This window comes from Brassica napus, chromosome C1, assembly GCF_020379485.1.
Source record: "Brassica napus cultivar Da-Ae chromosome C1, Da-Ae, whole genome shotgun sequence".
In the NCBI taxonomy this organism is placed as follows: domain Eukaryota; kingdom Viridiplantae; phylum Streptophyta; class Magnoliopsida; order Brassicales; family Brassicaceae; genus Brassica; species Brassica napus.
In genome coordinates this window covers 43265254-43278258 of record NC_063444.1, presented here as the reverse complement: position 1 = coordinate 43278258, position 13005 = coordinate 43265254, and the positions used below count along the sequence as shown (strand labels likewise).

General features: G+C 35.1%; 1 protein-coding gene across 1 annotated transcript; it reads left to right on the top strand.

Moving 5' to 3' along the window:
• The first annotated feature begins 8804 nt into the window (after positions 1–8804).
• On the top strand, positions 8805–12115 carry LOC125580912 (F-box protein At3g17710-like). The gene has a single exon (XM_048746184.1). The coding sequence runs from the start codon at positions 10844–10846 to the stop codon at positions 11930–11932; it is 1089 nt and encodes a 362-aa protein (XP_048602141.1). The 5' UTR covers positions 8805–10843; the 3' UTR covers positions 11933–12115.
• The last annotated feature ends 890 nt before the right edge of the window (positions 12116–13005 follow it).

Sequence of the window (13005 nt, the reverse complement as noted above, 5' to 3'; positions counted from 1 at the left end):
TATTAAACATATAATTTTGTTTGTTACTTACCTCTATGGTTGATGAAAAGTATAGGTTGAGATGAATGTAACCAAGTGTGGAGCTCGATGGTAAGATGAATGAATCAAGTGTGGTGATCCTGGTGAGATCAATCAACCAGCTGTGTTGATCGTTGTGGTGATTCTCGTGGTGATTGGTGATTGTTGTGGTGATTCTCGTGGTGATTGGTGATTGTTGTGCTGATTCTCGTGGTGATTGGCGTGGTGATTGGTGATTGTTGTGGTGAATCTCGTGGTGATTCTTGTGATGTGTGGTGATCCTAATAAGATTCTAGTGGTAATAGAAAGAACATGGATATTGGTAACAGTTTTATCAAATGAAACTGATAAGAAGAATGCTTGAAACAACTTAAAGACATAGTTTTTATATTGATAAGAAGAATGCTTGAAACAACTTAAAGACATAGTTTTTATATATTGAGAGACATGAAGCAAGTAGCTCGGGTACATACCACCCGTGAGTAGAAAAGACAAGTCTTGGGTACATACACCCGTGACTATCATACATATTCGAAGGGTACATACACCCATAATATCCGAAGGTCCTAAACTGAGGGTAGAAACTAACAAAATACTACACTCTCCCGTGACATAACCTACTAGTACAAGCAACAACATTACAATCATACATAAAGCAAGCGAGACCTACAACCATCCACGTCCACACACATCCTCCTCCAGGAACCCGTGACCTGCAATGAAAAGCATATACACACTTTATCAGTTTACTTTATTAAAACATATACAAAGCAAGACAAAAGAAAGCATATACAAAGCAAGACAGAAGAAAGCAAGGCAAAGTCATTAACTAATTCTAGAAAGACAAACTCATTAACTAATTAAAAAAAGTTTTAAGAAGATTAAACTCATAAAATTAATTCCACTCACCAAGTTAAAGCATTTCAGATATGAGTTTGTTTTTTAGAGCCATTTCTTGATCAGAAAGTGTATCTGAATTCTTTGCTAGTAACCTACCAAGGAGTTTCTGGCGGGAGATGTTCTTTTTCTCCGCTAAAATGCTCTCAATCTGGTCAAAGGCGGCTTCATTGACGTGCTTCTTCCGTTTGGCTGCTTTGCTAGCCTTAACACCCGGAGGCCTGACTTCTTCCTCACCAGCTACCTCCTCTCCTGGCTCCTTCCTTTTCTCCTTTGCACCATCACGCGAGGAAGAGTGTGATCTCCATTTTTGATCAAAACGGAGCTCCCTCCAACAATGTTCAAGGGAGAACTTTGCATTGTAGTCATTAGAAAAGATGTCATGGGCCACCTTCATGACATCATTCTCATTTTCACTACTCGCATGTTGTTTCAAAGCAGCTTCATGACAACCCACAAACTTGCAGACTTGTTCGTTTACCCTTCCCCACCTCTGCTTACATTGACTCCACTCCCTAGGGAGGGAGCCAACGAGCAGAGGGCTTGCGTTCACATAATGGCTTTGGGGAATCTTCCATGCGAGTTAGTGGAAGAGATCCTCTCTCGGGTACCACCAAAAAGTCTTGTTAGATTTAGAGTTGTTTGCAAACAGTGGTATGATCTTTTCCATGATAAAAGATTCATCAAGACCCAATTGGATCATGCATGTCCACAATTCGTCTTATTTGACCAAAACAAGATCTTTTTAATAGATGTTAATCTTGATGATCTAGCAATACAGATGCATCAAATTTCTGTAGATATTCCATGTGTGTTATATATGACTCCTTTCAGCACCACTTATTTGAGATTTTATGAGAATTAAGAAAGATAAGAGAAATTAAATGAAGAACATGGAGAATAATGAGAGACTTTCTTGAAAGATAATGAGAAAGAAAGAATTGAATTGCTTGATTGTTTCATGTATCAAGAGTACCTATATATACATCAAATGGGGAGCCAAAAACAAAGAGGTTCCCATGCACTAAATGATGCTCTCTTGCACTAAGGAGAGGCTCCCTTGCATTAAGGAGAGGCTCCCATACACTAACTAAATAAAGAAATGATAGTGCATGATATGTGGGCATGATACTCCACTCATCAAACAACCTCATTTTACATTTACTACAATTTACATTCTTAAGTTTACTCATATTTGCTTTATGATCAACACTCCCCCTCAAGCTTGACACAGGTAGGTATCAAGCTTTGAAACCATGAAGCATTCCCTCATTAAAACCTTTAGCTTGGAAAAACCACATGGGATAAAAGCCAAGCTAAGGAAAAAGAGTAGATCACTTCATGGCTAAGGATCAGTGTGATGGGAGATCCACAAGTCCCAACTTAGAATGTATGAATTCACAAACCTTAGTGCTTGCAGCCTTGGTAAAGATGTCAGCCAGCTGATCTTCACTTCTTGTGTAACAAGGGAGGATGATTTTCTGTTCCACAGCTTGCCTCACCTTGTGACAATCTACTTCAAAGTGTTTAGTCCTCTCATGAAAGACTGAGTTGCTAGCGATGTGTATGGCAGCCTGATTATCACAGTGCATAGTGATTGGTGTTGTAGTCTCAAACCCCAGGTCTTTAAGCAGCCCCTTGATCCATATCAGTTCACTTGTGAGATTTCTCATAGCTCTATATTCTGCTTCAGCACTTGAACATGACACTACTTTCTGCTTCTTGCTCTTCCAAGTCACAAGGTTGCCACCAATAAATGTGCAATATCCAGTGGTTGATCTCCTATCAACTCTATCTCCTGCCCAATCAGCATCACAATATCCCACTATTTTAGTACTCTTGTTGCATCCCATCCAAACTCCTTGGCCTGGTGCCTCTCTTAGGTACCTTAATATCCTTTCCACCATGTTCCAATGGTGAATCTTTGGCGCCTGCATTTGCTGGCTTACTTGGTTCACAGCAAAGCAAATATCAGGTCTTGTAATTATGAGGTAGATGAGCTTTCCCACCATTCTTCTGTACTGCTTCTCATCTCCAAAGGGCTTGTTTTCAAACTCCCCCTGTCGCAGCACTTTGTAACCATCTTCCAGTGGGGTCTTTGCTTTCTTTTCTCCAAGATCACCTGCCTCACTCAACAAATCAAGTGTGTTCTTTCTTTGAGATAGGAATAACCCCTCTTTAGATCGGCATATCTCAATCCCTAGAAAGTACTTTAGCTCACCCAAGTCTTTAATATCAAAAGAAGAATTAAGAAAGGCTTTAGTTAAGATGATACCTTCCTTATCACTTCCGGTAATGATAATATCATCCACATAGATCAATATGACTATAATCCCACGCTGAGATGTGAGGGTGAATAGAGTGTGATCAGCTTCAGACTTGATGAATCCTCTTCCATTAAGAGTTGTACTCAGCTTGTGGTACCATGCTCTTGGTGATTGCTTTAATCCATAGATTGCTTTCTTTAGCCTCAGCACATTCCCTGGTTTGACAAAGTTTTCAAGCCCTGGTGGTGGTCTCATGTAGACTTCATCCTCCAGTTCTCCTTGAAGAAAAGCATTCTTCACATCCATCTGCCATAAGTCCCACTCTAGGTTGACAGCCAATGAGACAATGATCCTTATGGTGTGAAGCTTGGCCACTGGTGCAAAAGTATCCAAATAATCCTCTCCATACATCTGAGTATATCCCCTTGCTACCAGCCTTGTCTTCTTTCTTTCTGGTTTTCCATTTGCTAAGTACTTGATAGTGTGTATCATGCGGCTTGTCACTGCTCTCTTGCCTTTGGGGAGTTCAGTTTCATACCAAGTGTCATTTCTGATCATGGCATTGACCTCATCCTCGACGGATGCTCTCCATTCATCATCTACCATTGCTTCTTCATAAGACCTTGGAATGTACTCTTTATCTATGTTGGTGATGAAAGCTTGATGCTCTGTGGGATAGTGAGCAAGAGAACATACTGCTTGTATAGGATGAGCTACTGCTTGGTTGTTGAAGTAAATTTTTTTGTTGATCCAGTTTGAGGCAGACTTTCTCTCCCTTGTACTTCTCCTAAGTGACTGGACTTCTTCAGTAACATGCTGCTCATGTTCATCTCCACCTAAATGTACCTCAGTGACCTTGGTGTGCGGTTCCTCCACTGTCTCTTCTTGTTGTTTCTCATCCTGATCATGATCCTGACCAGTATGTGTATCATCTTGTCTCCCCCCATCAGGATCAGGATGGGGATTGTCTCCAGCGTGATCAACCACTTCAATCACAGTCCTTGGAACTTGTGTATCCTCTTGATCAGTTCCAGTCTCTGATGGTTGAGCCATATTGATGCCAAGACTCTCCATTATACGCCTCAGATTGTTTGCCCTATCAGAAGATGATTGAGAGATGTCCTTAAGCTTATCCCAACTCTTCTCTTCATAATATCCCCTTGATTCCACAAACTTTACATATCTCGAGACCAGTACCCTTCTCATGTCTGGGTCATAGCACTTGTAGCCTTTTTGGGTTGAAGAATAACCAAGGAACACAGCCTTAGTACTTCTAGCCTCAAGCTTATTTCTTTGCTCCATTGGCTGCAAAACATAACACAAGCAACCAAACACACGAAAGTGATCAATAGATGGTTTTCTATTGTTTAGTACCTCATATGGCGTGAGATCATCTAGCACCCTTGTTGGTGTTCTGTTGATGAGGTAGCATGTTGTCATGACCGCATCACTCCAGAACTGCTTAGGTACATTAGTCTGGAACATCATAGATCTTGCCACTTCCATGAGGTGTCTGTTCTTCCTCTCTGCTACACCATTTTGTTGTGGTGTGTATGGACAACTGGTTTGGTGTATGATCTCATTCTTGGCTAGGTAATTTTTGAAAGCATTGCTTGTATACTCCCCACCCCCCCCCATTATCTGACCTAAATACTTTGATCTTAACATTAAATTGGTTAGTTATGTGGTTCTGGAAATTAATAAAAGCATCTAGCACTCTATCTTTAGTTTGAATCATAGTTAGCCAAGTATATTTTGATTTTTAATCAATAAAAGTGACAAAATATCCATGATTCTCCCTAGATATGCATGGTGCAGTCCAAACATCAGAGTGTATAAGATCAAAGCAGTTTTCATAGATAGTAGATGACTTAGGAAACACAGTCTTGCAATGTTTGCCTAGGATACATGCTTCACAGTCATCATTTTTAAAGGAAATATCAGGAAGCAGCAGGTTTAGTGCACGAGAATGGGGATGACCTAGCCTAGCATGCCATAAAACACTTTTATCTAAAGCAGGAATTGAACTGAAAGCTGAAGATAAATTTGAAACAGTCTTGGTGTCTTCAAGTAGGTACAAGTCATCCTTTGTAACACCCTTCCCAATCAACTTAAGAGTCTCAATATCCTGAAAAATAACCTCATTAGGACTGAAAATCACATTACAATTTAAATCAGTGGTAACTCTTTTAACAGATAATAAATTTGATGCAAAAGATGGCATGTAAAATGCTTTTGTATCTTTTTCAAATAGCTTAAGAGTTTCTACACCTTTAATTGGTATTTTATCTCCATTTGCAATCATTACATTACCTAATACAGGTTCTACATTACTAATTAACCTAGCATCACTAATCATGTGGTGAGAGGCTCCTGAGTCTATGACTAAAGGCTTAATACCACTAGATGAATGAGATGCTTGTAGAGAAGTAACCAGAACTCTAGGCGGTTTATATGATGCACTAAGGGAAATACCAAGTGTGTTACCAGAATCTTTTAGAGTTTTGATGAGGGCCTATAGGTCTGACATCTTGATAGATTCATCTTGTGTAGTTCTCACAGCTGAGCAGCCGCTGAAAGACAGTGTCTTTCCTTCACTAGCACCATTAGTGCGCTTAGGAGTAGATGGCCCTCCTACTTCACCAGAGAAGTTTGCCCTTGCATCTGCATATGGAGTCCAGAATTTCTGAGGTTTGAGGTGTGGATGGAGGATCCAGCATTTGTCTTTGCCATGACTCTTCTTCTTACAGTGATCACACACCCAAATCTTCTTATCTTCTGGTTTGTAGTACCCTTTGTTAGCTACGCCTTCTGGTTTGGTCTCTGCCCCTTCAGCTTGATTTACCATGATGAGCTCTCCCTTTCTCCCAAAGAGCCCAACTGATCCTTGCTCCTTTTGGATCTGAGAGCACACTTCATCTAGAGATGGGAGCTCCTGTCCTCTTAGGATGTTTTTGATCAAGTCATTATACCCGGGGTTGAGAGTGAAGAGAAGCGCAAAGACCTTATCTTGCTCTCTTCTCTGGTTCAGTACTTCAGGATCCAAAGTACTTTGCCTCAACATCTCTAGTTCAGCCCACAAAGACCTAAACTTTCCAAAGTGTTTATCAAACTCAGTATCCTCTTGACACAAGTTGTTGATAGCCCTCTTGACTTCAAACACTCTTCTGATGTTGGAGACATTTCCAAACACCTTTTGAAGCGTATCCCACAGATCTTTAGAAGTTTCACAGTAGGAGTAAGCTTCCAAGATTGAGGGTTCAAGACTGTTGTGGATGATAGATAACACCATGAGATCTTCTTGAACTCTTTTCTTATCACCAGCTTCAGCCACCACTATCTCCTTACCATCCTCTCCTAGGATAGTCTTCTTCTTAAGGCCTCTGTCTTCTTCAACAATTTCTCAGAGACCTCTGCCTCCAAGAGCTGTCTTAGTTAGCCTTGCCCAAAGTAAGTAGTTAGCTCCCTTGAGAGTAACTGGAATCACAACCATCTTTGGATTTCCTCCAGAATCCATTAAGAACAGCTCAAGCACAATGAGAAGAACAATTTTTTTTAAGAAAAAAAAAATAAATAAATAGAAACAAAGTGAAAGATCGAAAGATTGCGGAAGATTTAGGGTGCAAGAGCTTGTAGCTCTGATACCATGAGATTTTATGAGAATTAAGAAAGATAAGAGAAATTAAATGAAGAACATGGAGAATAATGAGAGACTTTCTTGAAAGATAATGAGAAAGAAAGAATTGAATTGCTTGATTGTTTCATGTATCAAGAGTAGCTATATATACATCAAATGGGGAGCCAAAAATAAAGAGGCTCCCATGCACTAAATGAGGCTCTCTTGCACTAAGGAGGGGCTCTCTTGCATTAAGGAAAGGCTCCCATACACTAATTAAATAAAGAAATGATAGTGCATGATATGTGAGCATGATACTCCACTCACCAAACAACCTCATTTTACATTTACTACAATTTACATTCTTAAGTTTACTCATATTTTCTTTATGATCAACATTATTGCTATGGGTTGTTGATTTGTGATCTTTTCTGTAACAGGACTGCCGTTTGGAACCCGCTGTTGAGACGCGGTCGACAAATTATGACCAAAAATATTCGATTTAAGTTATGTGGGATAGGATACGATAGTAATAGATCCGAAATAAGTTACAAGTTATTTGGGTATCATTATTATTACGAACACGATTATAAACTTGAAATATATGAGTGTGCATCTAATACGTGGAAGTATATCAATGCCCCTTACGAAGAATGGCCAATAAAAGAACCGTTAGATAATCATATATCACTTGGTGGAAATTCGTATTGGACTGCTTATAACATCGAGACTAGCGAGTATCTCATCCGAAAATTTGATTTTTCAAAGGAGATACTAAAGAACTTTTGTATTCTACCGTGTAAGAAGAACCATGAGGGAGATACTCATTACCTCTCGGTTTTTAGAGGAAACCGGTTTTCAATGTTAGAACAATGCAATAGAACAAGTGAGATAGAGATTTGGGTGACGGAAAAGAAAATTAAAAATGGGGATAAGGAGGATGTGGTATGGATTAAGTTCATGAGTGTCTCAATACCTGACATCCCTAGGTTAACCTTATCTAACCAGAGTTTAGGACGTTGTCCAAGTTACTTCATTGATGATAGGTATGAAAAGAGCTTTGTCCTGTGTTATACGGACGAAACTAGACATGGTTGCATTTATATCGCCAAGGGAGGTTTGTCAAGAAAGGTTAAAATATATGATGTGGGTGATGGTTATAGTCACTGTATATATGTTCCAAGTTTCATCCCCATTCCTCGAGAAAGTTCAAAATAAAAAGCGGTTATTTGGTCATTTTCATTTTTGAATATTATTTTTGTGACAAAAGCTTAAAAATGGTTATTTGAGAGAATTACCGTTTTTTAAAGCACACATGTAAACAAAATTAATCAGTATTACTTATTTTCCTATTTTCAATTTTTTAAGGTTGAAATTTACAGCTTAAGTTTGCATTTTATAAATAAAAAATTATATAGTAATAATTAAGTAAAGTGAATTCACCTTTGGATTAACAAATTATAATCTCCCTGATACGTTCAATAATAGCTTTAGGGCCTGATTGGTTCAAACACAGCGGTTGCGGGATTTTACGGATATGGATGGTTGCGGTTTGTAACAGTTTTAAGAGATTTGTACGACTGATTTTTCGGTTAGAAATTGGTGCGTTTGCAGGATACTTATGACTGGTTAACTACCAAAAGCGGCACCGGTAAAATAATAAATAACAATATTTATATTTGGGCAATTCATAAATAGACAATTTTCAAGTTTTGATCACAAAAATAGATCACAAGGAGGAAACTGACCAAAATGTTTCATTTAATAGGTAAAAAGACTTTAATATTCTAGATATATAAGAGAATTCAAAAAAATTAAAAAAAATGTATTTTTTTATAGTTTTAGATTATATGTTTTCAAATTCAAACTTTTTTATAATTAGTTTTTATTTTAATTTTTTTTCAAATTTTCTTTTTGTAATTCGAAAATACTTTTTGAAACAATATTTTAAATTTTTATTTTAAAAATTTTAATATTTATTTTTTGATTTTATAAAATTTTAAATCTCAATCCCAAATCTCCACCCATTAACTCTAAACCCGAATGTTTGGATTAGTTAACTCTATGGGTATAAGTATATATTTACTTATTTAATGAAATATTTTGGTCATTTTGATCCTTAGAGTCTATATTTTTGACATAAATTTTTTAGTGTTATCCTAAGGTATTTCCCTTTATATTTTATATAATATAAAAATATCATAAATCATAAATTATATTTAGAAAGTTATAGATTTAAAATTTTAAAAGTTATAGATAATATTTTTATTTAATTTTTTCATAATAATAGTTAAAATATAATAGATATATTTTAGTATTTTTAAAATTCAAATTTAAAAAAAATATTTTTATTTTTATTTTTGTATTTATTTTGTTTTTCTTAAAAAAATTATCCTTTTGCAACCGCAAGAAACTGCAAAAATTAGCTGAAACCAGCTTTTGATTATATGAGGTTTAGAGCGGTTTGAAGCGGTTTAGAGCGGTTTGAAGCGGTTTATAACGGTTTGAGTGATTGTTACAAAACGCTAACAATCGCTATCAACCGCAAAAGCTGGATTTGCAGGTGGAAGCGGCGGGGAAACGAGTCATATCCTTACTAGATGAATAATTTTAAAAATAAATTGATGTAGAAAAAAAAAGAATATATGACGAAACCCAAGAAAAATTTAAGAGAGATGAAAGTATCTTTCATTCTTTTGTTCTCACGAGAAGATAGAAAAAGAGGGAAAAAAAGAATCCGAGAGTAAATTATATAAAAGAGGAAAACCGAAAACAGTTTGAAAGCATGGTCAAGTGACTTTGAACGTGTATGAAGAAAATTGCTAAAAATAAGGGATGGGAGAGATTTTCTTTTAAATCAATTATTATTATTTATTTATTGAAAGTATTTTCTATTTGTTAAAATTTAATTTGTCAATTGACTTATGCTTTAGTATATGAAATATGTACGGCGAATGAGATAGTCGATTTGTTGTAGATAGTAGATTTTTATATTAGACTTTTCATGGCAAATTTTCGTAGCCGATTTAAATTTGTAGCCTACTTTTTTTTATTTACGAAGTAGCATACTTATGTAAAAAATTGTGGGTTTGAGTAAACCGAACTTAACTTGATGTCAAAGTAAACTAATTTTATTTTTACTTCGAAACAAGTAAGACCTTCAAATTGAAGACACTTATTAAACTACACCACACTTGTTACCGACCAATCTCAAATCTGTAGTCGTACTCATTCAAAGCACGATACTTTTTTTAACAGAACACAATCCCTAAATGCAACTCGATTGAGAATTAAGTTTGTGAAACTCGATTGAGGGTTAAAGAGAGACACGGGACTATACCTTGGAAATTACTCTTGGTTAAAAACGATTTCTCCACCGCAAATGTTTTCGATTTTTGATTCAGATGTGAAGATGGAGTTGAACGTGCAAGAGGAATATGATCTGGGGTAGAAGAAGGGTAGAAATCGAAATCAAGTAATGAGGGGGGGGGGGTGGTCAATTCTTCTGTTTTTTTAAAAAAAAATATCATGTCGACAAAACCAGTCTCTTATTAATGTTTTTCATATTTTTTTTAAAGGGCAAACTTGTGAATAATGAAGTAAAGGTTGGGTTTTTGGTATATTTTTTGTTTTATGTCTTAATCTAGTCTAGTAATAATTAAATTATATAAGTTAGTCTAGTAATTTGTTCATTAATTAGAGTAATTAAAAGTACTTTCTCTTAATTTTTTTTTGTTACCTGAGGTGTCCAAATTATATTGATTAAGTTAACCAATCTTAACTTTTGATTCTGTAATGACAAAAATACTTACAATTAATTCTAACCAAATTTGTTTTTATTTTATTTTATTAGATTTTGTTTATAAATATATCACTTAAATTAATTTTTTAAGATATAGGTATTTATGTTTCTATTTTTATTTTAAAGTATTGACACCTTTTTATCAATTTTTTGGTGATAAATCTAGGGACTAGGGAGTTCACATCCACTTTAATATATATATATATACGGTACAATGTATTGTAAACCTCGTCCAAGAACCTGATGGCATTGGTGAATCTTCCATGGGAGTTGGTTGAAGAGATCATCTCTCGGATTCCGCCAGAATGTCTTGTTAGATTTAGAGTTGTTTGCAAACAGTGGAATAATCTTTTCCATGAGAAAAGATTCATCAAGACCCAATTGGATCATGCATGTCCACAATTCGTCTTATTTGACCAAAACAAGATATTTTTAATAGATGCCAATCTTGATGATCTAGCAATACAGATGCATCAGATTTCTGTAGATATTCCATGTGTGTTAGCTATGACTCCTTTCAGCACCAATTATTGCGATGGGTTGTTGATTTGTGATCTTCATTGTAACGGGACCGCCGTTTGGAACCCGCTGTTGAGACGCGGTCGACAAATTATGACCAAAAATATTCGATTTAAGTTATGTGGGATAGGATACGATAGTAATAGATCCGAAATAAGTTACAAGTTATTTGGGTATCATTATTATTACGAACACGATTATAAACTTGAAATATATGAGTGTGCATCTAATACGTGGAAGTATATCAATGCCCCTTACGAAGAATGGCCAATAAAAGAACCGTTAGATAATCATATATCACTTGGTGGAAATTCGTATTGGACTGCTTATAACATCGAGACTAGCGAGTATCTCATCCGAAAATTTGATTTTTCAAAGGAGATACTAAAGGACTTTTGTATTCTACCGTGTAAGAAGAACCATGAGGGAGATACTCATTACCTCTCGGTTTTTAGAGGAAACCGGTTTTCAATGTTAGAACAATGCAATAGAACAAGTGAGATAGAGATTTGGGTGACGGAAAAGAAAATAAAAAATGGGGATAAGGAGGATGTGGTATGGATTAAGTTCATGAGTGTCTCAATACCTGACATCCCTAGGTTAACCTTATCTAACCAGAGTTTAGGACGTTGTCCAAGTTACTTCATTGATGATAGGTATGAAAAGAGCTTTGTCCTGTGTTATACGGACGAAACTAGACATGGTTGCATTTATATCGCCAAGGGAGGTTTGTCAAGAAAGGTTAAAATAGATGATGTGGGTGATGGTTATAGTCACTGTATATATGTTCCAAGTTTCATCCCCATTCCTTGAGAAAGTTCAAATTAAGATAACAAGAATCAAAAGCTTGCATGTAGAGGGTTAGCGTATGATCATCGATTATGTATCTTGTATTGCATTATATGGCAATACTGGGGCCGAGCGGGATGAATTTTTGAAAATAATTTAAATGATTAGACTAAATATTAAATGTAAAATTTATTAATTAAGAATAAAAATATGAGTTACATTTTGTACATGTTTTTTATTTTTTGAAGACTACATAAACCTTGCTATGTTGATAATTAGTTATGTTTTTTTTCTTAGGGTGGCATTACATCATTTCTTGCTAAGTATTTATGTGGTTCATTTTATATTTATTAGAATTGATTATATATATATATATATATATATATAAGTGAGAAGTTATTAATATTGTGTAAGTTGTGATTGAGATGTAAGAGTAAATTGTAGGCTAAAAATCTTAGGAGTTTTTAACTTGTTTTAGTTTTTTCCGTTTTTGTTATGTTTTTAACTTTAAAAATGTTTATAAATTATAAGCTGCTAAATTCCAATTGAAATTTTGTAATTGAAGTTTAAATATTTACAACAAAATACAAATGATTACAAAACATACGGAAGATATATTTGCATTGGATTTTGAAGACTATATATACACACACACATATATATATATATATATATATATTACAGTAAAACATATACCATATAAAACTAACAAATTATTTAAATTTTTATTTTAATACTTGAATTTTATTTTTAATAACAATTATGGATTACTAAAAAGAATATACTATTTCAATTTTTATTAATATATAGTGTTTTCCAACATAATATGCGAACAATTATTTTTACTTAACAATATTACAGATGTACAATTTAGTTATTTTTTATAAACTATTACTATTATGTTTTTGCGTTAGTAATTATGATAGAATTATTTATGGTGTATGGATTTTATTTTATGCGGTTATATCACGCACCAGTTGTGTTGATTAATTCGAAATGTATTTATTTTATTTGTTATGTGAATAAGGTAGTACGATATATTTCATATATATATTAAACCGTTGGAACACAGTAGATACATATTAGGGACTGTATTT

Bases quoted from the DNA above. Each gene is read 5' to 3' on its own strand.
- LOC125580912 (XM_048746184.1), top strand. From the start codon at position 10,844: ATGGCATTGGTGAATCTTCCATGGGAGTTGGTTGAAGAGATCATCTCT.